This window comes from Vipera ursinii, assembly GCF_947247035.1.
Source record: "Vipera ursinii genome assembly, chromosome: 4".
NCBI classification, from domain to species: Eukaryota; Metazoa; Chordata; class Lepidosauria; order Squamata; family Viperidae; genus Vipera; species Vipera ursinii.
The window spans coordinates 51,107,289-51,135,284 of NC_139514.1; the positions used below are offsets into that span (position 1 = coordinate 51,107,289).

General features: G+C 40.6%; 1 protein-coding gene across 2 annotated transcripts in view; it reads left to right on the plus strand.

Annotated features, from left to right (window-relative positions):
- Window positions 1-5,693: 5,693 nt before the first annotated feature.
- Window positions 5,694-27,996, plus strand: part of IFNAR1 (interferon alpha and beta receptor subunit 1) — a 29,777-nt gene continuing 7,474 nt past the window's right edge. For both annotated transcript variants that reach the window (XR_014492419.1, XM_083361850.1), the window contains exons 1-7: window positions 5,694-5,843; window positions 9,987-10,110; window positions 12,340-12,512; window positions 22,178-22,329; window positions 25,554-25,692; window positions 26,731-26,848; window positions 27,183-27,385. Coding sequence is in view for 1 of the 2 variants with exons in the window: in XM_083361850.1 (XP_083217976.1) it covers window positions 5,780-5,843; window positions 9,987-10,110; window positions 12,340-12,512; window positions 22,178-22,329; window positions 25,554-25,692; window positions 26,731-26,848; window positions 27,183-27,385 (973 nt within the window). In the remaining variant the exon portion in view is untranslated. The remainder of the gene's footprint in view (window positions 5,844-9,986; window positions 10,111-12,339; window positions 12,513-22,177; window positions 22,330-25,553; window positions 25,693-26,730; window positions 26,849-27,182; window positions 27,386-27,996) is intronic.

The window sequence follows — 27,996 nt, forward strand, 5'->3', positions numbered from 1 at the left end:
TGTAGACAGTGGGGTGTGGGAGACCCCCTTAGTAACCCCACTTAAGGCCAACAGAGAAATGCACATATGCACTGATTATAAGTGCACTATCAACAGGGTACTTCAACAGCATGCGTACCCGGTGCCAGTTGTCAGCCATATTTTGGCGTCATTGTAAGAAGGCTGCATGTTCGCCAAATTAGATTTGGCGCAGACCTACTGACAACTGCCTGTGGACGAGGCCATGGCAGTAGCCCAGACCATTGTCACCCATAGGGGGGCCTTCAGGGTTAAGCGCCTACAGTTTGGGGTGAGTGTAGCCCTAGGGCTTTTCCAGGGAGTGATGGAGCACACGCTTAAGGGCATTCCAGGGGTCTGCCCCTACTTCGATGATGTCCTCATTGCCGGGGAATCAGTAGAGATTCTGGCTGAACGGCATAAAGCCATCCTTCAGCGGTTCTGTGACACAGGACTTAAATTAAAAAAGGAAAAGTGTAAGATTGGGGTTGAGTCAACCAAGGTCCTTGGTTTCCGCATTGATGCTGAAGGCATTCACCTCGCAGATTCCAAGCTAAAAGCAAACCAGCAGGCCCCAGGTCCGAAATCCAAGGGAGAGCTTCAGGTCTTCCTCGGCCTTTTGAATTTTTACTATGCATTCCTCCCTCACAAGGCCACAGTGGCAGAGCCATTACACCAGCTCTTGGATAAAAAAGCTCAGTGGCAGTGGACCAGCGTCCACGAAAGAAGTTTCAAGGCAATCAACTCCGTCCTCACTCATTTCAATGAGAAGCTACCTGTCTGCATCGCATGTGATGCATCCCCGTATGGGGTTGGTGCTGTGTTAAGCCACTTAATGGCTGATGGGAGGCAGACTCCCATCGTGTACTAATTCAGGAACCTGTTGTCCACAGAGCGCAATTATGCACAAATTGACAAGGAGGCCTTGGCCATTGTGGCTGGAGTTAAAAAGTTCCATAACTACTTGTATGGCCACCAGTTCACAGTCTTTATGGACCACAAGCCACTAGAGTTGTTCACCACAAACAAGCAGACACCTCAGATTCTGTCCCCTCAAATGCTGAGGTGGTCTATCTTCCTTTCAGCCTACAGCTACAGGCTGATTCACAAATTGGGAAAGAAATGGGCCAAGCAGATGGCCTTAGCAGATTGCCCCTGCCACACATAGAGCCGGATGCAGCTCCGGCTGCACACATCCTGGCTATCCAGGATTTGCTGGAGTCTCCCCTTCATACCGGGGACGTGGCTGCAGAGATAGCCGCTTACAAAACACTTAGCCATGTACTAAACTGCGTACACACATGATGGCTGGACAAATGTTTCAGAGTTTCTTCATGAAAAAAGATGAGCTTTCAGCTCATAAAGGGTGCATCCTTTGGGGAAGTAGGGTCATAATCCTGAGCTCTTTAAGGCCCAGAGTTATACAGTAGAGTCTCTGCACAAAGGCCATCCGGGAATAGTCTGGATGAAGGCACTTAACTAGCCCTTTGGTGGCCAGGGCTAGATAAAGCTATTCAGGCCCAAGTACATGGTTGCTACATGTGCCAGCAATCCAGACCAGAGATGCCGCAAGCCCCTGTCCACCGATGGGAGGACACACACACACCGTGGTCAAGAATCCACATTGATTTTGCCAGTCCCTTTCAGGGACAGCTGTTTTTAATAGTGGTGGATAGCCACTATTAAATAGTTAGAGGTCACACCAGTTCCCACTATGACTACTGCCAGGACCATCCAGGAACTGCGCAGAACTTTGCGACACATGGGCTACCAGACGTATTAGTCTCAGACTATGGGGTTCAGTTTACCTCTGCAGAATTTCAGTCCTTCCTCAGGGCTAATCTAATAAGGCACGCAATTTTGGCTCCTTTTCACCTGACCTCGAACGACCAAGCGGAACGCATGGTCCACACAACCAAGGAATCACTGAAACGGATCATCACAAGAGATTGGCACCACAGACTAGCAGATTTCCTACTCTGCCAATGCACAGCTCCCTACACCACCATGGCCCAGCCGAACTCCGATGGGGCCGACGTTTGATCACCAAGGTGGACAGGCTACACCCCGACCGAGTTGCCTCGGACACTGCACAGCCAAAGGCACCAAGAAGAAGTTTGCAAGTTGGTGACCGGGTTTGGACCTGGAATTACGGGCAAGGGGCTTTGTGGGTGGCAACCATGGTTGTTAAAGTATCAGGACCACTCTCTTACGAGGTGGTCCTGGAAGATGGGCGAGTCATTCGCCGGCACATTGACCAGCTGCATTGGATGCTAGCAAACCAGGCGCTGGCTCAGAACTCTCAAGCGGGCCGCATGCATGGGCCGTGCAATAGCAGCCCAACAAAGGAGCTTGTACACTCCGACAGAACTCTTACTTAAGGAGACAGGGGAATGGCCGTAGGAGAGTTCCTCCCAGACACACAGACTGTATCCACTGAACAGAACCGGCAAACCACGCTGAGTGCCAGCCCTGCAGACTTTGCTGCATGATTGGACTTTGGTTTGGGCCAACCGGGACAGGCCAGCCAAAGGGACTTGAGTCAACCCGGCTCCACTGGGCCACAAGAGTCCTGGTCTACCCAGCCTGGCAGGCGAGCGGGTAAACCGGGAGATCCCTGCAACCCCTAGACATTCAGAACGATCAAGAAGGCTGCCTAAGTAACTGCAAGACTATGTTGAGCGTTTGAGAGTTTGAGCTATCTAGGGGGAAGGGGTGTAATGTATTGGCCACAACTGTTTAAATCACTTGCTTAATGTCTGACCCTAATTGATGTATTGCTTAATGGTTTCTGTTACTGCAAGCCAGAGTGGCTGTCTCCAAGCTGATAATTAGGTTTGGGGTGGGAAACTGTTACTTTAAACCTATTGGTTGCCGCCTAGAGGCTAACTGTATAAATAGCTGTGCAGCAGCTATTAGAGCTGCTTCTGTTCTGAGTTAATAAACTTGTTTGCTGTTTCAACACTTCTACCTCATTCAATGCCTAACAAACTGAATATATGACACCCTGTTCCAGAGAACATCTATAAAGAGCCCTGGGCAATATGAAATTCTTTTCTGGAGGGGAATTCAGAAGGCTGATTCCTTTACCACTGCACTTTCCATTGCACTTGTCGGCTTCAAAGACACAAAGCCATCTTCGTCTGCCATTACTCGCTGGAAGATTCTGCTGAATATGGGGAGGCAAGGAGGCCTCTTCCCTTCTAACTGGTATGCACAATAAATTGTTATCTGAAGGAGCAGTATTGGCATTTACTGTTGTGAATTCAGTAATAAATGATCCATATTTATAAATGCCCCCAAGTTAAAAACTGAGGCTGGGGAACTATATCTGATACCTACCCAACCTATCTCGTATCTGGAGGCATTTTCTTGGCATATGAAACTGATGAAAAGTAACTACTAATCTCATAAAAATTAGCATTTAGGAGCCAAAAGATAATATGAATATCTAAGAATTCCTTTTACAATGTAATACCTTAGGTGAGTTAATCCAATTAATCCAGGTATAGTGGAGGCTGCTTATAACAAGGGCAATTTGATTAGTTTGCATCTTTCTTTGGAGGGGGGGGAAGCCCTCTTCAATGAAGTGATTTTATTACTAAGGAGTTGGTTGCTGTATAATCAACTCTGCCTTTATTTGAGTTCTGTTTGCCCCATCAGTTTCTAACAGCCCACCCTTCAGTTTCTCCCCAAAATAGTGCACTGTCTTTGAGAAACATATTGTCAGGTCCTCAGTGTTTTGACTCAGGAAAAATTCTCAGAGAGGCCTGACAAAGTTTTAAGCATCAGCTATGTTTGCTTAGTAAGAACTGATGGCCAAATCTGACCATAGATTCAAGCACCAGAACGCCAGACCCCCAATTATGCAAGCTGGGACAGGAAAATCATTTAATTACATCATTTAATTAATTCTGATAAAAGCAAATCCTCTCATGCAAAGAGAGAACCAAGGTATCAACTTGCATTCTCTTTTAGAGTTAACACATCTGTTGAGTTGGGTTCCAGAATCAGAGGCGACACAAGTTCAGGAGCTAAGTTGTTTTATTGAGGAACATGGCCGAACTGGGGAACAAAAGATTTCAGCCCTCACTTATACCTGGGGAACAAAAGATTTCAGCCCTCACTTATACCTGGTCAGGTAACTGCCTGGCCAACGGGTTAAAATCCAAGCATCCTGCCGGCTGGTCAGCCAATCCCTCTAAATCCTGCTCTCCCGCCAAACGCTGATCCTGCTTGCTGTTCCTGCGCGGAGCTGTCCAGCTCCACACCTCTTTAATTCACTGACCCACACATGTATGCAAAACCTGCACACACTACAACATCAAAGGAAAATGCAAAAAGAAAGTTGATAGGACAAACACATCCCCCCCCCTTTGCACAGGAAATCAATTACATGAAGTCAAACATGTTTCCTGTTTAAACCCAATAATACTAAGCATGTTCATTCAAATAAGCTTCAAGGAACCTGTGGGTGTAGAATTTAAGACGTTAATGAGGAGAAAATATCACAAGGTTACTTAGAGTCCACAGAGAAACAAACCAGATGTCAATATACACTAAAGAGTTCTCTATCTTATCAGAAGACAACTACAGCATCCTTTTAAGAGAACACACAGGGACCCAATTCTCCCCTGGAGACCAAAGATACTTTTATCTTTCAGTTCAGGAATGTTACAAAGTATTAAATCAATCCATCTGCAGTAACAGGTGAAAAAGCTTGCAATGGTGGTGAATATCTGTAGCTCGGGGGTAGGATGAGGATGAAGCTTCCTCCCCCGAGCTTTAGGGTTGGTTGTCGGGAATTGATATAAGCATAATACTGAAAGTGTCCGAATTGATAGAAGAGAATATTTGAGGTTCAAAACTGAACTCTGGGGTCCTTGGTGCTGTCTCAGCTTGCGGGTTTTCTTGTAGACGTTTTCCATTACCAAACTAGGTAACAATCAATCATCATCAGTGCTAGAGAGCACCAAAGACCCCACAGTGTCTGATTTTTAACTATTCAAACATGTAATATATTTGTTTGAAACATGTGTTTTTACTCCATCCGACCCATTCTATTTTGACCCCCTTCCCTAATAAAAGAGGGTGTAAGTGTATTTCCAGCTTTTCCCATCTCAGAAAGAGGAAGATTTATGCTCGACTTTCCATAATTGTTGTTTTTAAGATCAACCTTTAACTCCTCCCCCTTTATTCAGAATGAGGCTGAGAAATAGTAGAGAAATAGTGCTGTCCTCCAGTTCGGCGCAGTCCATTTCTTAGATTTATATTGTTGAGAGCAACAGTGATCCTAAGAAAGATAGATACCCGACGATGAGTCCTGTATTATTTATACGTTGTGTTGTCTAAGAAACCGTGTTTCCATCATTTGCATCTGCTCAGATGAGTAGCTCTTTCGGATTTATTTCCGAAGCAGCCAAAGAATTTTAGCTCGATTATTGGGCTGTCGAGGCACAACCTAAAATTCAGCTGAATGTTCTTTTACGTTCGTGCGAATGCGCAATGCTTTTTATGTAAGCTCGCGCAACAGAAAAGGGGAAAAAAGTAAGTGAAAAACAGTAAGAAGAGCGCGCTCCTCTGCACTTTCTATATTCTATGTGAATCAAGAGTTCCTTGCCAGGGTGCTGCCCACATCCTTAGCAGCCTAGCTAGCGGTTGCAGCCCGTCCGGTCATGTGACGTGACTGTTTTGGGCATGGCCGTAATATCAGCCCGAGATTATCGGCGTTAATCCATGGCTACACGCATCGCTTCGGAACGGCGCTTAGCTGGGGCGAGGCATGGAAGAGGCGAGCCTCTGGCTTGTGGTGACAGTCGTGCTGGGAATGGGGTCGAGGACTACGGGTAAGTTCCTTCATCTTTTTTCCTTTCTGGTCTGCTTTTAATGCCGTCTCGTAAAGAGATGGAATTGGTGCCCCTTTGGATGTAATGGATAACAGAATAAACAGACTTGGAAGGGACCCTGGAGATCTTCTAGTCCAACCCCTTTCTCAGGCAGAAAACGCTATACCATTTCAGACACCTGGCTGTCCGATCTCTTCTTTAAAATACCAGTGTTGGAGCATTCACAGCGTATGGAGGCAGGTTGTTCCACTGATTAATTGTTCTAACTGTCAGGAAGCTTTTCCTTAGTTCTAGGTTGCTTCTCTCCTTGATTAGTTTCCATCCGTTGCTTCTTGTCCTGCCTTCAGGTGCTTTGGAGAACAGCTTGACTCCCTCTTCTTTGGGGCAGCCCCTGAGATATTGGAAGACTGCTATCATGTCACCCCTCGTCCTTCTCTTCATTAAACTAGACATGCCTGATTCCAGCAACCGTTTCCTATATGTTTTAGCCTCCAGACCTCTAATCATCTTTGTTGCTAATAATTAGATAATTAGATCATTAAAAAAATTTTTTTTGTTCAGAATCAAAAGTGACAGCAGCAGGGATGAGTGTGTGTATCATATTCTGGGCTCACACATGAGCCATGGGGACAGAAAGCTATTGGGACAAAAAGTTGGTAGCGCTTCCGCTTAGTCGGAAATAACAGTCTCATCTCTTGGGACAAGAGGAGGGCTGTCCTGGAACGAGAGAGATCATTTCCTTGCTCAGCCTTCGAGAAACAGCCTGTTGACAGCCACAGTATCAAAGAACTGGGCTCAACGGAACCGAGATTGTCTTTTGAAAAAAAAAGGCTGAAGGCCACAAAGAAATAGCGGCCTTTTCAACTGTGGCCCCTTTGCCCCGATCTCATTGTGGTGAAGAGAAAATACCCGCCTCCCCACAAGTCATCCACAGCATCAGAGTATCAGCATAAATAGCTGATCTGAAGAAGGAGCAAGTGCAAGGGGGCAGGGTTGGAGCAGAAAGTTGAGGGAGACCGCAGATCTCAGAGAAGGATGAAGAGAAGGCTTCATAGAAAGCAGATTACCCTTATCAGGCCACTATAAACAAACTCCCTCATCCTTTGTGCTACCTGGCTGGGACTCAGTTCCTTGCCCAGGTGGAGAAAAGGGCTGGTCCTTCATATTGGAAAGCCTTACTCAAAGGGAAGGGTTGTCAAACTTTTGACAACTTTGAGAGTTGTGGATTTCAGCTCCCAGAACCCCCCAGCCAGCCATGCTCAAAAGTGCTGCAGCCAGATCAGTTTAGCTCCTTGGTTAGACATCTCATCTTGAACAGTATTTTAAATTTTAGTGTGGACTGCTGAGGCTCCAAGTCTGTTTGTGTTGTCGACCCCTATCCTTAAAAGTTTAAGAGACCAAGAGGAATAGACGTCAATGATTTCTTGACATCTCTGGAGACTCCAGTGTTTACTCTCTTTTACTCGCTCCCCACCTCCTTACAAGTAATCCTCCACTTACAACCATTTATTTAATGGCAGTTTCAAGATTACAGCAGCAGTGAAAAACTGATTTATGGCTGTTTTTCACATTTGTGACCATTGCTGCATCCCCATGGTCACGTGATCAATTTATGATGGTTGCAGTGTCCCGGTCTGTTGGGGTCATGTGATCACATTTTGCGACCTGACAAGCAATTGGGTTTCTAGCCTGATGCCTTAATCCCTAGGCAAAACTAGACAATTTATTTATTTATTTATTTATTTATTTATTTATTTATTTATTTATTTATTTATTTATCTATTTATTTATTTATTTATTATATTTTTATACCGCCCTTCTCCCGAAGGACTCAGAGCGGTGTACAGGGCAATAAATACAGAAACAGGATACAAAAGTTAAAAGCGATTAAATAAATGCCCAAGGTTAAAACAATAATTAAAACGTATTAAAACCCCAACCCTAACCCATCAGACCAGGTCAGATTGCTCAAATAGATACGTTTTTAGATCGCGTCTTGAGGGTGGCAACACATCACATGGTCCTCTGTTTCCAGCCCATTGCAAAGACAATTTCTGTCCATCTTTTACTGTCGCACATCAAAAATAGAATTCTATGATTTAGCACAAACTCTGTTGCATAGTTTTCCTGTAGCACAGGGCTGTCAAACTTCTGGCCCATGGGCTGGATGCATCATAGTGAAACCTTGCCCACCCCAATGCCAGCAATGGCAAAAAAAGTCGCAATATGTCATGACATGTCACGTGACGTTGCGAGTTTGATACCCCTGCTGTAGCACATTTGGCTATGATTCCGTCTAAAAGATGCTTCAGGAATCTGCGTATGTAATTTCTTTTTCTACAAACAATAATCTTGCTATCTTGCTATTGCTACATTTCATGCTTTCTGTGTTAGTAATGAATTAGTATTAATGAGAAAAACTAAGTAAAGAACGTAATACAAATGTGTATATATCCTGGATGACATTCAGAGGATCATGCTATTTTCAGAGAATAAATGCACTGAGGTGGATATTGAGGTTTTGTTTCTATGACTTTCTTCTATTGTTTGTAACCCTGTGTGCTGATTGCATAGGTTCCTCATAGTCCCTTGGATTGGAGTTGCATAATAGTTAAATTAAAGTCAGTACTTTAACAGAGGGGTCCTTTGAGATGGAGTCATTGGTGTAGGGAGAGAAGAGCAGTGGAGAGAGCACACAGCCTGCGGGACACTTGTGTTAATCTAGGGCAGGGGTGTCAAACTCAATTTCATTGAGGGCCACATCAGCATTGCGGTTGCCCTCAGGGGGCCGGGTGGGTGTGGCCTGGGTGGGTGTGGCCTACTGGGTGGGCGTGGCTAGAGTGCGTATGGCCTACTGGGTGGGCGTGGCCAGCTCTAGATCGTTCGCATCAAGGGTGCCTATGGGGGCCTGGGCAGGAGTGGGACAGATCTGAGGGTCTCTGGCAGAAGGAGGGTCTCTGGGCCAGGGCCAAGGCAGTGGGGGCCGTTCCCTCACTGTTTCCAGGATGGCTTTGCGGGCCACATGAAACCACTTCGCGGGCCGGATCTGGCCCCTGGGCCTTGTGTTTGACATGTCTGATCGAGGGAGTACTCCATGTGATTTTCCACAGTTTCACCTATTGCTTCCTATCTGTTAAAAAGCTAACAATCCATCTACAAGTATGGACAGGTACAGTTAGCTGAATCAGTTTGGAGTGAAATAATTTCTGGAATGATGGAATTGAATGCCAAGCTGAAGACTACGAAAAGGACCCGTGCATAGGTCCTTGGGGGTTTCAGATGTTGCAAGATGTAGTGCAGTGCCATATCGACAGCATCGTCTGCTGATCTGTTTGTTCAGTAGGCAAGCTGCAAGAGATCTAACAGCAGTTCCATGATGATTTTCAGGTGGGCCAGCACTAACCTTTCAAAGGTCTTCATAACCTACAGATGTCAGAGCATTCAGTCTGTAGTCATTCAGCTCCTTGATGGAGGATTTCTTGGGAACCAAGATGAGCATTGGAAGCAAGAAGGGACATAGCACATCTCTAGTGGTTCATTAAAGATGCGGGTGAAGACAGGGGCCAGTTGTTCAGCACAGCTTTTCTAGCAAGAAGGAGCTACTCCATCTGGGTCTGCTGCTTTTCCAACCTTTTGTCTATGAAATAGGCCTCACACATCTTTTTTCTAAGATCAATAGAGGTGGGAGCCCAGAGAGTTGAAAGTAGGTGTAGGAGATTGGTCTAGTGTTGGTGAATCTGAGGTGGGGAAGATAGCAATAGTTGACAGTGATCTCCTCTCAAATATAGATGTAGATTCAAGCAGCCTGGCTTTTTATAATTGACAGCTGGCAATTTTGCTTTTTTGCTCCAAGGCTTTTTGGTATGAACCCATTGCTGCCAATAACTGTTGGGACCAGCATTGCTGGTTTATGCCATAATCTTCCAGTTTCATTTTTCAGATCTTGGTACTTCATGAACTCTAATTCTTTGTCTTGTATTCTACTGTTCCCTAATATTTATCCGCACTTTCTTCTTTTCAACCAGTTATACCTGCTGTGTTAGGAGCAAAGACTTTTATCGGTCTAGATTGAGAAATCCCATAATATTTTAACCTGCTCTTTTTTTTTTACTTTTATTATGTTCTTTTCTAAAATATTCACAGGTTTAACATGTCTGGAACACCCACCAAATGTTTCCATCAGTGTTATTAATACAAATATTACACTGAAATGGGATTGGGATAATCCATGTGGTCTCAACGTAACATTTTCAGTACAATACCACGGGTAAGGATACATTTTATCCTGTTTTGCAACACTTTTGAATGGAATTCCATTTTGGTTAAAATTAGGCAGATGCATGGAACATGGAGCATATAAATTTTCTGTTCCTTTAAAGCAGGACTAGTAATGAATAACACGTACATGTGTAGAAGTGTTCTTGATGCTTTCAAGGCAGGCTTATCAGGTTTTTAAAAATAAAGTATATTTTTTATGTGTGGGGCAAGCTAGAGGATTGCAAAGATAGGCGTTATTTCCATAATTTTCCATTGGTCAAGGAATTCTGGCTGGCAGAGCCAAGGAGAAGAGCCTTGTCTGCTGTGGCTCCTGCCTGCCAGAATACAGTGCCTCCGCCGCCACCACCCGTGGTGAGATGTACACCCACCATTTTGGCCTTCTGAAAGGGCCTAAAAACCTGGCTCTGCCAATGCCCTGGGTCCCCAATAGCGATATGACATTCTGGAAGTATTTAATGGATTAAGATAGGACCCCATTGTTGTCCCCAAGTGGGGTCTCAGCCTGGTGCTGAGGCTGATGAAGATCACCAGACACAAGATGCAGGTTTTCTTTTCTTTTATTGAAGCGCTCCAAGAAAAGGGATCATAGCCAAAATGCCGAGGAACCTCAAACCACAGAATTAAGTAAAGTTTTATACATTTTCACTAGAGCAAAAGGCAGGATAAAGCGGGATATATAAATAATATCGTCTAATAAACATTTTAATAAAGCCCAACAATTATTCTGAAAGGGACGCGGTGGCTCAGTGGGTTAGGATGCTGAGCTTGTCGATCAGAAGGTCGGCAGTTTGGCAAGTTGAATCCCGAGTGCCGTGTAACAGAGTGAGTGCCTGTTACTCGTCCCAGCTTCTGCCAACCTAGCAGTTCGAAAGCACATAAAAATGCAAGTAGAAAAATAGGGACCACTACGGTGGGAAGGTAACAGCGTTCCGTGCGCCTTTGGCATCTAGTCATGCCGGCCACATGACCACAGAGACGTCCTCGGACAAGTGCTGGCTCTTCAGCTTTGAAACAGAGATGAGCACCGGCCCCTAGAGTCGGAAACGACTAGCACACATGTGCGGGGGAACCTTTACCTTTACCTTTAACAATTATTCTATTAGTATCTAGCCATCCCAATTCCTAAGCCTTGGCTAATGAATGCTTCAGTAATTATTTAATACACATTGTATTTGCTCCAGGCCATCTCTATTCCTAACTTTTAGTTAAGTCTACAAAATGCCTAACTCTTTGTTAGCATCAAGTTCCGTTCGTCCAGTGCGCTCCCACAGGGAGGGTCTTCTCAGGGTGCCACCGGTAAAAGATTACTGGCGGGTAACGCCCAGGGCGAGGGCCTTCTCAGTGGGTGCGCCTGCCCTCTGGAACCAGCTGCCCATGGAGTTGAGGACTGCCCCCGACCTCCGTTCATTCCTCCGGGACCTGAAGACCTGGCTCTTCGAGCTCTCTGGCCCAGGCTGAGAATTTTAATTTTAATTTTAATTTTAATTTTAATTTTAATTTTAATTTTAATTTTAATTTTAATTTTAATTTTAATTTTAATTTTAATTTTAATTATTTTAATTTTAATTTTAATTGGGGTTTTTATTCTCTCAGGGACTATTATAATCTTTTTAATTGTTTTTAATTTTTGTATTTCTTGTTTTAATTCCCTGTAAACCGCCCTGAGTCCTTCGGGAAAGGGCGGTATACAAATCCAAATAAATAAATAAATAAATAAATAAATAAATAAATAAATAAATAAATAAATAAATAATTTTATCAGCTTTCTAATCACCCAGAATTGTTACAAGCTTTACACATGCATATTCCCTCGGAAAAAGCATTCTTTGCCAGAAAACTCCCCAAATACAGACTTCCTGGTCTCCTTTCAAGTGTACTCCACCGTATTGTTTTGTTTTGGCAACCAGCCCATCACCACCTCCTTCGCATGTGCATCTTGTTCCTTCCTCTCTATATTCAAACTTAATGTTACTATTTATTGTTTTAATGTTTTATACTGGCATTTCATTAAATGATTGTAAGCTGCCTAGAATCTCTGTTGGTGATATGGGCAGCATATACATTTAATAAATAAGGCAAGCAAGCAAGCTAGCTTCCAGGGGCAATGTTGGTGTGATAACATGTTTTTCTTTTGTTTTTTTTCATGAATGACTGGTCCCAGCATTTTATTTGAAAATGTGTCCAAGACTTTTTGCTTTTCCCCCTTTAATTATTCCAGAAAGTCTGAAATCTGGGCAGCTATTCCTCAGTGTCAGAATATAATCGTCAAAGAATGTGATCTCTCGTCAACAATTCAAGGATATTTTGAACTATATAATGTGACCGTAAGAGTGAACACTCTGAAAAATCACTCTCCCAATGCCTTTTTAGAATTTTTTCCTTATACAGAAGGTATGAATCTTTGCCTTGTTTACTCATATTAGAAAACAATGTTGGTAATTAAATGTACATTTTTACTTTACTTGTCCCAACAGGCCAGAGCAGTATCTTCGTGATTTAGAAGCTAAGCAGTGTCAGACTTCACTAGTAGTTGGTGTTAGACACAAAAATAGTCACAAATTGAAATTCACTCTGTTTGTGTTACAAATAGAAAAGAAGTTTATTAGACTTCACAACAAAGTCTAAAAAGTAACGGTTTGCAAAGCGTGGTGGATTCAGGAAGGCAAACAATGTAGCCAAACATTGAACCACACCCCAAATTCCAAAATCATATATTATTATACATCCTATCGCGACGCCCCATTCCCTCCCCCGTGGCCCCATTGGCTTAGGCTTTGGAGGTTACAATCTATCAGAAGCGCCTAAACAGAATATATTATCTCTGCCCTGTTTGCTTACATTATACTAATAAGATACCTCCCCTACTATCCTGTTTCGAGAGATGTCTCCCATCTTCTATACCTGCCAGGGGTACCAGGCACCAGAAGGTACTTAAAAACAATCCCTAGATAGTGACTCACATTTGGGCCCCATGGTAACTCCTGTTCTCCCCCTCCCTCCATTTGAGGCCTGTATTTTTCCCCATATTCTCAAAGCATCTACTCAAGCAATTGATTATAAAATGATTATTATAAAATATAAAATATGATTACATGATAATACTAAAAGCATACATATTTTTATTTTTAAACTTCCTCACTACTTCCAGTTATTTTCCACAGTTGGAGAAGAGGCCAGACATGACTTCCCTTCCCATGGGAGAATGCCAGTAAGAAAATAGATTTTGTTGTGTGAAACTTCAAAGCATTCTAGAAAACTCTTGCAGTTTTGTTTTGTGATGTTCCTGGTGAAAGATTTTTCTAATACAAGTTGGGCCTTCACATAATAAAACGTATTTTCTGACAAGCATTTGAAGCATTCCTTTTTCCTTTTGTTTCTGATTAAAACCCAGAGAAATCTTTTAAAAAATTAAGGCAATAGCAGTTCTCTTGCACTGTTGTCAGAGGCACCAAATGGTTTCCCATGGGGTTACTAGGAGTTGAATTGAGTTGAAAGCCTCTGTACCACTGCCTTTCTATTGCTTCACAATGGCCAGGCTTTAAGTTGCCGTAACATTGGTTTCTATTGGAGTTACCAAAGGACTATTAGAAATGCCTTTCTTCCTGTTCTACCATAACAGTGGAACTTTTGAATTTTTAAGAGATGCTTTGAGGGTCAAAATGTTTTATCTTTCTTAGGAGGACAGAGAATGGAATATAGGAGATTATACTTTTTTCTTAGGAAACCCCATTCATCTGTTTATCAGACAGATTTCATTTGGACAGATTAAGTATCAAGTGCTTTCTCATACCCATTTCTTATCTTTTTACTTCTGGTGGTAACCCTTTCCTTTTTACTCACTCGCTATCTCTTTAAGACTAGAAAACACACACTTTTTTTTCAAACAGATCGTTTTGCAATTTTACGTTAGTCAACTTCCTTGCATGCCAGACTGTCTCTTTGATATACAGACATTTCCCAAGAGCTCCGTGATTATATCGCAATCTTTCGTTTACAAAATAATACATGTTGAGAAGAAGCAGGCTCTCTGTTTACTCTGCATTCTAAATCACAGTTCCTCTTTCTTCAAGAAATGTGTTATTGCTGTTATCTTAATTTCTTAAAAGTATAGCTAGAAATATCCATATTTGTTCCTTCTTGGGCCAACATCAGAGGAAGAGTGAGGCAGAAGGACCATCTCCCATTGTACAATCACGGTGAACCCTCCTAATGTATGTTTTGGCCCTTGTTATTTAATTTTAACTTCAATTCTAGAGAATTTACAGAATAAATCCTGCAGTACTTCATGCTCTCCAATTAAAGTTTGCAGTTATATTTTAAATATAAAAATAAGTAATATATAGAACAGGAGTAAGAAGCCTGTCAGGCTCTTGGGATCACATTTAACTTTTCATGGGGAATACATATAATAAGATTATGAAGGGGTGGACTCTGTTGTGCATGCAATGTATCTACATTCTCCATTCTGAAAGACTGTTGGGGACAGGGTTATGCTGTATTCTTTGGCTTTATTAAAAATACAGTGTTGGGGGATCTTCTGCCATTTGTATATATTTACTGCCTCACAATAAGAAATTACACTGCAAATTTTGGACTTTTGTATCAGAAGCCTATAGAACAATTAGAGGGATTTCCAGAACCATTATGGATTACATTTGTTTTAACATCCTTGGTGAAGGAGACCATCATTAATTATGAATATTGTTCAGGAAAAGATGGTTAAAATAATCTGTGACTTAGCATGGTGTGTGAACATGGTATTATGATCAGAAAGAGTAGTTCTGCATACTGTTTCCAGTGAGAATCTTCCATTGAAATCTCCTGTGATGTAATGATAAAAGTCGTCTCTTTTATCAATAGGAAACGGAACTCTTGCCCAATCAGACGTGGCTGATCCCCAAATATCTCAGCCCTTAATAGCTGAATAGAATTTGAACCTGCATTTTTTTTAGTCTTTGATGCTTTGATACACCATATTAGTTGTCAGCGCATTTAATTAGCCCTTTTTTTTAACAACTAACAAGCGTCCTGTTTTTATAGTGGTTCAAACTAGTCCTTCTCCCATCTTACATTTGTCGTGGCCCAGGACTCAGACTCTGAAGAAGCTGCTCCAGCTGAACCAGTAAAATGAGAGCCTCGGGGCCCTCAAACCAGGCATCACCCAAGGCTGATCAAATTCAGGCACCATTAGACCAGCTAGAGCAGTCAGATAATGCTGGACAACCTCCCAAGCCTTTGGACTTGGTGAGTAGAACAAAGAATAGAGCAAAGACACTCAGTGAGGTTCCTTGCCAAGCAAGGGAGTAAATCCCTTGATTAAAGGCAGCTGGCTGCAGCTTGATTGAAGAGGCAGCCCTGACACAAGTTTTTCTCCTGGAAACAACTGTCAGATATCTCTTGCTGTGGTGTCTTTGGAACGCTGACTTTTAAAATGGCTGACAAACCTGCCTTAGCTCTCTGAATTTCACAATGAATTTGGCTTCCCTTTTGTATGTTATGCTGAAAGTGAAACTACATGCCTGCCATTATCTATTCAGCCATGAGGAAATTGCTATTTTCTTTTTTTTTATTAAAAAGTTTTACAAAAACAAAGTTTTACAATATATCCCCAAATCCCCCCACCCCAAACCCGCCCACTTCCCCCCCCCACTTCCCAGATTACAGGATTATAGTTATAATAATCATATTCTAAATAAAAATTATGCAAATATACAATTGACCAAATTCATAATGTGCTTTAACTCCCCTTTAACATAACTACAATCAAAGTACCAATAACAATATCCCACTAAAATCTACTCGTAAGCTAAATGGAACTTTTTAGTCCCATATTTGTTCTGAATATAATCTATCCATCTCCTCCAAACTGAAATATATCTTTCCTGCGAATGATCTTTCAAATAAGCAGAAATCTTAGACATCTCTGCAAGATTTGAAACTTTAAACACCCATTCTTCTATAGTAGGCAAACTATCCTTCTTCCAATATTGTCCCACCAGTAACCGTGCTGCTGTTATCATATTCAACATCAAATTAGTTTCTTTAACATCACAATCTACAATAATACCCAATAAAAACAATTGCGGAGAAAACTTTATCTTTCTCTTAAAAATCTTTTGAATGTTCCACCAAATTTTGATCCAAAAAGCTTTTATATTTCTACAAGTCCACCACATGTGAAAATAGGTAGCTTCTAAACTACCACATCTCCAACATTTAGGCTGTAAATTAGGATACATATTAGACAACTTCTTGGGATCCAGATGCCATCTATAAAACATTTTATAAAAATTTTCTCTTCAGTTTTGGGCCTGAGTAAATTTAACATTTCTGACCCAAATTATCTCCCAAGTGTCCAACGAAATTGGTTCCTGAATATTTTGTGCCCACTTTATCATACAGTCTTTTACCAATTCCGTTTCCGAATCCAATTCAATTAAAGCATTATATATCCTCTTTATATGTGCACAATTTAAATCTCTAATTTGTTTTACTAAATTTTGATCTATAATTGTGATGCCAACCTTTTGATCTGACTTCCACCTAGCTTTCAATTGAGTATATTGAAACCAAGAGTAACTTATGTTTTCTTGTCTTAACTCATCTAATGATTTAAGTTGCCAATCATTCCCTTGCAATCTAAGTAATTCCTTATAAGAAACCATATCCATACTCACTCCTATAGATACGCCCTCTATCGCGTGTCCAGGAATTCCCCAAATCGGTATTTTATAATTTAACTTATAATAATACATTTTCCAGACACGCAATAAAGTGCTTCTAAGAATATGGGATTTAAAAGTCTTGTCCACCTTCTTATCGTAAAGCAAATATGCATGCCATCCATATACCAAATCCCATCCCTCAAGATGAAGTATTCTCTTATTAGTTAAATTAAGCCAATCACTAACCCACGTCAAGGCAACCGCATCATAATACAATTTCAAATTCGGCGCCTTGAGTCCCCCTCTTTCCCTAACATCTTGTAAAATCTTAAATTTAACTCTTGGCTTATTCCCCGCCCAAATAAATTTATTAATACCCTTCTGCCATTGATCAAGGTTGGCATCCATTTTCAATATAGGTATCATTTGAAACAAAAAGAGAAACTTTGGCAGAACATTCATTTTAACAACTGCAATTCTTCCCAGTAATGATAATTGTAATTTTTTCCAATTATTTAAATCCCTTTGTACCTTCAACCATAATGTTTCATAATTATTCTTATACAATTTTACATTTGAGGCTGCAATATATACTCCTAAATATTTAACCTTTTTCACTATTTCAAAACCTGTTAATTTAGATAACATACCCCTTTCACTCATAGATAAGTTCTTAGATAATATCTTAGTCTTATTACTATTCACCTTGAACCCAGAAACCTTACCATACTGAGTTATAATTTCCATCAAATCTATAACCGACTGTAACGGTTGAGATACTGTCACAACCAAGTCATCGGCAAAAGCTCTCAATCTATAATCATTCTGTTTTATTTTAATTCCCTTTATCATAGAGGACTCGAATTTTAATTAATCAAATCTCTAATGTTAAAACAAACAATAATGGTGATAGGGGGCACCCCTGTCTTGTACCTTTTTCAATTTTAAAGGTCTCTGTTAGTCCCCCATTAACTATAATTTGTGCAGTTTGTTGTTGATATATAACTTTAATAGCATGTAAAAAACCTTCTCCAAAATTCATCTCCTCAACAACTCTCAATAAAAATTGCCAATTCAATTGATCAAAGGCTTTCTCTGCATCCAAAAATATCAATGCTGCGGAGACTTGGTTGTTCTTATCCAAGTATTCAAGCAAGTTTACAATTTGTCTTACATTATATTTCATATACCTTCCAGATATAAATCCCGATTGGTCACTATGAATCATTTGTTTCAAAACTTGCATTAATCTATTAGCCAATACTTTAGCAAAAATCTTATAATCTGTATTTAAAAGCGATATAGGTCTAAAAAATTTTGGTTGAGTAAGGTCTTGATCCTCCTTTGGAATCAATGATACAAAAGCTGTCCTCCATGATGGTGGAATTGCACCTCCAGTCTGGATTTCATTAAACAAAATCTTTAAGGGTTCAATCATTTCAGGCAACAACTTTTTATAGTAAATTGCTGTTAATCCATCTGTTCCCGGAGCCTTGCCCAATTTCAACTGTTTAATAGCTAAAGAAATTTCTTCTGATGTAATTGGCAATTCATCTCAAGTTGTTGTTCTTTTGAGAGTCTCGGAAAATGAGCTCCCTGTAAATACTTGTCTATATCTAAAGCTTGTATATTTTCTTTAGAATATAATTTCGAGTAAAAATCTAAAAAACTCCTCTTAATCAAATTTTGTTGGTAGACTTCTTTTCCTTTATATTCTATTTTATCTATAGTACGTGATTTCTGTTTCTTCCTTAATTGATAAGCCAACCATCTACCAGGCTTATTAGCGTTACAAAAAGTATTATGTTTAGCATAGCGCAAATTAATTGCTACTTGATCAGCCAGTAGCATATTAAATTGTTCTTTCAATAAGTGTATTGAGATCCTTAGATAATTATCCAATGGATTCAAAATAAGCTTTTTCTCCTTAGCATTAATCTCTTCCTCAATATCTAAACGTTTTTGCTTTTGCTTACGCCTGTAAGCATTATTCATATAAATCAAAACCCCTCTCATATAAGCTTTACTAGCATCCCAAACCATTTCCATCGAGGTACCTTTATGCATATTTGTAACAAAAAATTCTTTCATATGTTCTCTACATTTCTGCAAGAACAAGTCATTTGTAAATAAGTTCTCATTCAACCTCCAGGATCTTCTACTAGCATCTTCAGCAAAAAAACTCCAACCAAACAGGACTATGGTCAGACATTGTCCTAGGAAAAATCTTAATGTTCTTAACCGAAGAAAAAAGATCAGTAGTAATCAAAATAAAGTCAATCCTGGAGAAAGATTTATGTCTATCCGAAAAAAAAGTAAAATCTCTGTCTCTCATATTCCTTTCCCGCCATACATCTCTTAATTCCAGATCTTCCTTCAAATCAAAAAAAGCTTTAGGCAATTTCGAATTAAAAAAGTTTTTAGAGGATCCCTTCTTGTCTTCAGATGGCACCAAAACTCCATTCCAGTCCCCCATCATAATAACAGATTTATAATCCAGTTCGATTAGTCTCTGATGTAAAAATTTAAAGAATTTTTGCTGTTGTTGATTTGGAGCATATAATCCAATAAGAAGAACTTTCTTTCCTTGTAGTATTAATTCAATACTAACATATCTCCCTTGTTTATCCGATTCAATCAATCTTGCCAAAAAGTCTTTTCTTAAATAAATAACCACTCTAGCCTTCTTGTCCGGAGCAAAGGATGCAAAATGTGTTCCCAATCGGGAATTAATCAGATACTTTTGGTCTTTTAATGCGATATGTGTCTCTTGTAAACAAACAACGTCATTTTTATGTTGTTTCAGATAAAAAAATACTTTCTTTCTTTTCTGTGGTGAATTTAAGCCATTAACATTCCATGTCAGGAACTTCACCATCTCTGGTGACCATGAGCCTTTAGAACATGGCCTGAAGATCAGCTGTTGCTCTCTTCGGACGTGCTCCTCCCACAGGCTCTGAGACAGCCGCACGTAGCTGGACCAGTTACAGGCTTTTGTTTTTGCTCTTTTTCCATACGCTTATATGCAGCTCTTGTCATCCTCTGTTCTTTTGGGTCTTCCTTTAATACCAAACTCTGCTCCGTAGACTCCGCCTGCCGCATCTCCTCAAGAGGCGATGACATTGCCCCTTCACTCAATTGTTTATCTTCTTGTCTTACTTCTGTTCTTTTGATTCGAGGAGACAGTGGTAAGCCTGCTTTCAGGACCTTAGTATAAAAATCTTTTGCTTTTAAAATTGTATCCAATCTGTATCTGGTCCCTGCATAATTTACCACAATTCCAATAGGTATTTCCCATCTGAACTGGATTTGTCGCTTCTTAAGCTCATCAGACAGAAAGGCAAAATCTTTCCTTTTTCTAAGAATTTTTGGAGGTATCTCCTTTAAAATCATAATATCTTGGCCAGCAATTTGAAATTTTTCCCGATAAAAAGCCTGGATAATAGAATTTCTGGTTAATCTCCTGGAAAAATAAATCACTACATCTCTAGGTAATTTTTTTTGTCTAGCAATCCAGGAGTTAACCCTAAATGTCTTATCCATTTCCTTAAGTAATTCTTCAGGTTCACATTTCAAAACAGGAGCCACTGCTCGTGCTATTTCCCATTCCAAATCTTCTTTAGGATTCTCTTTGAGGCCTCTGATACGCAAAGCAAACTCCATGTTCTTATATTCTGATATAGTAACCTCGTCCTCTGCTCTGTCAATCTTCTATTCAGCATCAATGATTTTATTTTCCAAATTCTCCACATACTCCATAACTGAGTCCACACGAACATCCAGGCGTTTTATATGTGCAGCCAGACCCTGAAGTGCAAGCACTATATCTTCCCTCATCTGGTTGTTTTGGTTAACAAATTCTTCCCTTGTTTCCTTTATTTCCTGCTGCAAAACTTGTGTTGACTCCATCACAACTCGCTGAATGTCTGTCAGTGTAAATGCAGGAGGTGGGGGGGGGAGGGTGGTTGTACTGTAGGTTTAATCGAAGTCTGCCCTACAGCTTGTGGTAAAGGTGAAGAAATAACATTCTTAGAGATTGGAGGCCCTCCCCCACGTCTCGTAGCCATCTCTTAGGTTTCGATTTCCTCTTTCACCCAGCAGAATCAAAGTTCAAAAAAAAATTTCAAATAAACAAAATCCGATACTGGGTAAAGTCAGTTGCAAATTGTATCTCTTGCTTTGGAACAAAATATAACAGTTTTCCAACACAGTCACTTCACACAGGAAAGAAACATTCCAGCGCCATTTTTACTCCATTTCAAACTTAAAACTTGAAGAAGATAATGAAGCTGAGTTAAAGTTAAAATCCAACTTGAAAATTCAGATCTTCCTGCTTTGCTCTGCCTGCTTCTCAAAGAACAAAATACTCACAGTCCCATCTAAGCAGCAGGTGCAGTTGTCGCATCTGGTTCCACTCCTTTTGGAGCGAAAACATCCTGAGAGCGGAGAAAGCCTGGGCTCCGAGGGGGCTCACCCTGTTATCCCCCAAACTACTTGGGAGAATCACAGGGGAGCTCTACCTCTACCCAGGCAGGCTCGCCTCTCCCTCTTCTCCCGAGGGAGAAGCTCCAGTGCCGCGGAACAGTTGATTTTCGCTGCCTCCGAGCGCTTTGACGCTTCCCAGGATCGGGCGGCTTGTCTTTTTTCTACCAGCTGTGCTCATTGGCATAAAGTGGTCTTGATTGTACTCTTGAAATCAGGATGGGAAAGAATAGACAGGATCTCCGTGGGGAGGCAATTGCGGTATGAGAGCAATAATCAACATGTCAGTTTCTGAGACTCTGTCAGTTGATTTCTTGTATAGTCAGGATCTGGACCTGATCAGATAAGCAGGTTAATATGGGAGAAAGCAATACCACACACAATCTAGTCCAGAGCCACATAGGGCCTTAAAGATAATTGACACCACTTGCAAACCAACCAGAAACCAATGCAGCTGCTGAACTTAAGTGGTCACCAAAGGGTATTGAAATTGTACTGTACGAATGACCTTGGGAGACAGGGTAAAGAGATACAGCCAAGGGACTGGTTATTTAAAAGGCAGGTCTATGGTGGTCCTGGTGATCATGAATTCCTGGGTTGTTCTAGGGAATGAAAGTTGTAGACACTGAACACCACTTTGGGGGATTCTATTACCACCTTAGCAGTTGGGCTGAGCAGCCCTGGCAAGAATACTGACAGGGATGGGGGAGTATGGGACCAAGTAGCAAATCGAATGACTTTTTGGGTCTAATCACACAAATTCATACATCCAATTTAGGAAATAATACATCATGATGCCAGTATGAATGACAATAGCTATCCCATCCTCTTTTATCCTGATTTAGTACAATGTGTAAATACTCCAGAGTGAGTACTATTAATCTTTTCTGCTGATATTTTCATCTATAGCTCAAGTGGGTCCTCCCCGAGTTTGGTTTGAATCTATATATGGAGATGTAAAAATCAATATTTTACATCCTGAGGCAGATAAAGAAAAAATGTGGGAACAAGACGTATTAACATACCAGCTAACTATCTGGAAAAATGTGACCAATTCTAAGGTAACATGTTTGTTTTTATATGACTAATATTTGCTGAGGGGTGTGTGTGTGTCTGTGTGTGTGTGTGTGTCTGTATAAACCATTATGATTGAAGTATACATGAAATGGGTTTCTACATTTCTCTCAGAAATACAATTTTTTCTAAAGTGTACTTCTTAACTATTTGTTCAAAAATTGTCTTGAATTCTGGGGCATTTTTTTAGTATATAAAAATAAGAGCAAACCTTACTCCCTTCTAGGATTGATGATGTTACCTAGTTTGTTAATGAAATGTCCGCAAGAAAACTATCAAGGTCAATGAGCATCAATAGCATTTTCTTTTAGTATACAAATGTGGAGTTTCGATAGAGCTACATTGTGCTTGACAAATTTCTTGTTACCTCTGACAATTAGGTGTGAAATAACTTAAATAGTCAAGCATGTGTATTCCCTCCTTAATTCTTTCCTAGCAAAATCTGCCAGCGGGTGGCATAGAGTTTGCAAGAAGGCAGGAGTTCATGGCCTCCATGGTTAGCATGTATCTGTCCTAAGTCATTGCTGGCGTAATACAAATAAAAGTTGAACATTAGATCAGTTTTTCCCTCCTCAGGGCCAGTTGATCACATAGAGGAGGACATTAGAATCGGTCTGTTACCATGGACAGATCACTCTACAGTCTTCTAGATATGTTGGTGCGTCTTCCCCTTTAGGGAAAAAGGCTTCACCCAGACAACTGCTAGACCAAACAGGATTCCAGAGAGATTGTGGGTATCTAGTGGACTGTTCAACCAAAACCCTAATTGCCAACTAGAATGGGTAGGTGGCATCACCCTAATGTGATCTCAATCTGTGTCCCGATCCTGGGGCACACCTTGGTTTACTGACGTGCTTTGGGAGATGACATGGCAGAAGAAACTCCTGGGCTGATATTGGAGGAGGACGTGGAGTGGGTCTGATCAAATATGGATAAAACTTCATATTAGGGATTGCATTGTGCAATAAGGGTGGCAGAACATCAATGTTTCTTCATTCTTATTTGATCTGTAGACAGCTGTCCAGTGTCCCTGTTTAGGGTGACCCATGGCCTACTGGACAGGGACAGACTACAGGATATCTGCAGGGTTGCTGGAAGGAATGTTTTGGCTGTCTGCCAGATTAAAGTCTCTCAGATCCACTATGCCTTGGACTCCAGCTGGGCAAGTCCAGCCAAGATGCCTGGGACTCAATCTTGTGGGATGATCTGGGATAGCTTTTAACCCTGAATACTGCTTATAACTGAAGTCCTGCATAACTTCATAAATATATATAACTTCATAAATATTTATATCGTTCTTGCTACATAAAGGAAAATGATTGGCTGTTTTACCTGTAGTCAAAGTTCCTCCCCGATTCCTATTTTTATATAAAAGCAGAAGGATGATGGAAGGGTGATAATTAATTCTATGCTGTGTTTCTGTTCAGAGTTGCCCAGTCTCCTCTCCTCTCATACTTTTGATTTTTCCCCAAGGCAAAAGTACAAAATATGTTCATGTCTTTTGCCGTGCAGTGGCAGAGGGCATTTTGATGTGAGAAACAGTAAACACTCCCTCATTGGGGTAGCTGCTCTGTTATGAATAATATGGGACTTCTGCTTGGGAGATAGATTAGATCAGGGGTAGGCAACCTCGGTTCTTTTATGACTCATGGAGCCAGCTATGCTGGCTCAGGAATTCTGGGAGTAGAAGTCCATGAGTCATAAAAGAGCCGAGGTTGCCTACCCCTAGATTAGATATTAACTGCTCTCACCAGTGCCAAAACACTCTCTTTCAACCTCACAATTCAAGATAGGCAAGCAGTCACATCCCTAGGAAGAGACCTGACTGTCATCATCTTGCCAGCTGATAAAGGACGATGCATAGTAGTCCTGAACACAAATGACTACAAAGCCAAGGTGAACGGTTTACTGAAGGATACTGCTATGTATGAGGCTTTGAAGAGAGATCCTGCCAACAGTTACAAGAAGTTTATGAATTGCCTGCAGCTACTGAAGAACAGTGCCATCGACCAGCCATCATACTCTTACCTTTACCCTGGGGAAGCCACTCCATGCATATATATATATATATATATATATACAAAGAAGGAGCTTCATTCAGGCCAATTGTCAGCGGCATCAACTCAGTCAGTTATGACATTGCAAGACATCTATCCACCTTATTAGCTCCTCTGTTTGGCAACATCATCCATCACATCAATAACTCTGGACATTGTTAGCAAGGTTCAGGAACTAAAACTGAATCCTGATGAAACAATGGTTTTTATATGACATCACTTTTCACCTGCATTCTAACAGCTGAAATAGCCACAGTGGTGAGGAAACAACTATTACAAGACAACATATAAGGTGACAGAACCAACTTTAGCCCAGACTGCATATGTAATATGCTAGACCTCTGCCTGACCACCATTCTATTTCAAATACAACAAAGATTTTTTTACAGACAAAAGCACTGCTGTGTTATGAGCTCACCTGTGTCTCCCATTGTGGCCAGTCTCTACATGGAAGAAGTAGAATCAAAGGATAAACTCCTTCACAGGAACTCCACCCATCCACTGGTATAGATCCATGGAGGATATTTGGGTCAAAATTAAAACATGGGAAATGGAAGCCATCACTAAACACATCAATATGTGGACGGCAACATTGAATTCACACAGGAGGATTTTAAGGGACATAGCCTAGCCTCCCTGGCTGCACGGTGCATTTAAGAAACCCCCACACAGAGACCAATATTTACCTTTTGACTCCCACCACCTACTGGAGCACATACTGGGAGTAATCAGAACCTTACATCATTTGGCTGAAAGTTTGCCCACAAGCAAAGAGAGAAAACAGAAGAAAAACATATCAAGGAAGCACTCAAACTTGAAGCTATCCCAACTGTGTCTTTGTCAAAGCCACAAAAAGATCCAATAAGAACATCTTCACTACAGACAGAGAAGGGGAGAACAACAAACAGAACAGCATTGTTATTCTATACAGTGGGGATGGGTGAAACTATTTTTTGAATCTCGTTTTTCTACACAGTGTTTTTCAAACCTGGCAGCTTTTAAGAGATCAGCTTACCTCTGTTAAGCCAATAACATATCTTATTTTAATTTTTTGCAACAAGAACTGTCAGCATTGTTGTAGTATTACAATATAGTAATATAATTACTACAACAAATAATAACTCTTAACAATACATTCAATTGTCTCTCTTTAGGAAAAAACACAATATATTTTTCCAGGTGAAATCCTAGATGACCTGGAACCGGAAACTACTTATTGTCTGAAAGTTAAAGCTCTTGTGATTGATCACACTTCTATTTACAGTCCCACGCACTGTATACAGACTTCTGAAGGTAGGTATATTTCTATGCATTTATTTTAAACATGGAAATCCCTTGAAACCTTTTTTTTTTAAAAAAGGAAACCATGGAATTTTATTTACATTTAGAATCATATTGTCTTCCCTCTATTCTACTGTAATCAAGACATGGGAAAAGAGCTAGTCGGACTATCTTATCTATATTGCTTTCTACCAATTTTTCTTGGAGATTTCTTTAATTAAAACTGTCAAGGTGGATACCTTAAGGCAGTGTTCCTTTAGGCCTGACAAAGGGACAGTTAGTAACTGTGGTATGTTTTATTAAGCCAAGAAAGTAGAAAGTCAGCAATTCTCTAGTAATGTATTTCTTAATAGGAGCTAGGTTAGCCATTGAAGAGTGTGTACTATTTATCTATTTTCTTCTCAAAAACTAATGAAGAGGTTTAGTGAAGCCTAAATCTAGCAAAAATGACAGATTCTGAAAAGGGGAGAAGCTCTCTTAGTTTGCTGCAAGATTGTAGAAATTGATGGAAAGAGGAATTTGTTGGTATTGGAGAACCTGCATTTAATATGGTTTACTATAATGTAAGAGGCCATCACAACTCTCACTTCCTGTTTAATTGCATTAAAGGTAAAGGTAAAGGTTCCCCCGCACATGCATGCTAGTAGTTTCTGACTCTAGGGGCTGGTGCTCATCTCCGTTTCAAAGCCAAAGAGCCAGCGCTTGTCTGAGGACATCTCCGTGGTCATGTGGCCGGCATGACTAGATGCCAAAGGCACACGGAACGCTGTTACCTTCCCACTGTAGTGGTCCCTATTTTTCTACTTGCATTTTTATGTGCTTTCGAACTGCTAGGTTGGCAGAAGCTGGGACGAGTAACAGGCGCTCACTCTGTTACGCGGCACTCGGGATTCGACCTGCCAAACTGCCGACCATCTGATCGACAAGCTCAGCGTCCTAACCCATTGAGCCACCGCGTCCCTGTTTAATTGGATTAAAGACTTCTATTTAGCCCTCCATTCTTGCTATTTTTTGTATAACTATTTGAAATTATTTTTTTCCTCCTTTTAGTTTGGATTGGTCTACCTCGTCCTGAAAATTTTCAAATTCATAGCTTGAATATGAACCATTTCTTATCTTGGGATAATCTATATGATGGAAATGTGAGCTTCACAGTACAGCTGCTTCCGTAAGAATCCTTATGTATTTCTTATTTTCATATCGCATCTCATTTCTATTGTTTTGTTTTGTAGTTTCACATATATGTGTGTGCTGAAATGCCTGAAGATTTGTTGGGGTGTGTATATGTACATGTGCTGCTGAGGGCTACAAGAGTAATGACAATAAAATGACATCATTGATGGGTAGAGGGATCTTTAATTGATAACAGAGATTGTCTACACATGCGACAGTTTAACATATTTCACCGCTTATTTTCCTGCCAAAGGCAGACAAATTGAGAAAAATTGGAATATAATGTGCTGTTAAGTATATTGCATTCAATTAGTTTTCTATTCCTATAGTGGATACATAGCCCGTCATTCTCTTGATATTTCAAACAACTGGACAAACGTATCTGAATGTGAAAATATCCGAAGTACATTTTGTGATCTTTCATCTTTCATTGACTCCAATGATGGATTCTACTATCTCCGTGTGCAGGCAGCACATAGTCATAACAAGTCACCTTGGTCTAAAACCTTAACATTTCAACCTATGGAACAAAGTAAGTTTCACCTACTTACATACATTCATTTTGTTGTTGTTTATGAATAATAGACAACTACATACTTGGTATTGTTCATCCAAATTTTTGTAGTGCAGCTTGTAAGTAGTGTGTGTGTGCGTGTGTGTGTTCATGTATGCATATAGAAACACGTCTTGAAAGCTTACTGTAAAGCACAAAACACTATCATAGCAGAGTCTGTTTTTTTAAAAAACAAGTGTAAACTCTTATTAACTAGTATGCATGATGGGGAGCCTATGGCCTTAAGTAACTTATTTGAGCTCCTCCTAGTAAACACAATAAGTATGGATGACATTTTCTGATTTTTTTAAAAAAACGTGGTTGGACGTGGTTAGGGAGCTTACAGAGCCTGAAGTGCCCATTCCCTTAAAAATCCTCGTACAAAATGATTGGATCCCAATTTCCACTTGGAAAGGAAAATCATGTCGTGCCTTACACTCTACCTAGCAACTCAATTAGACACCAAGACAAGGCAGGGCAATAAGACTGAGTGAATATCAACCCAGTTTGAAAATGGTTTCTCTATTGCGTTGTAATATCAGAATCCCTCTGAAGTGAATGGAAATGTGGTAGCACTATTTCCCTGGGGA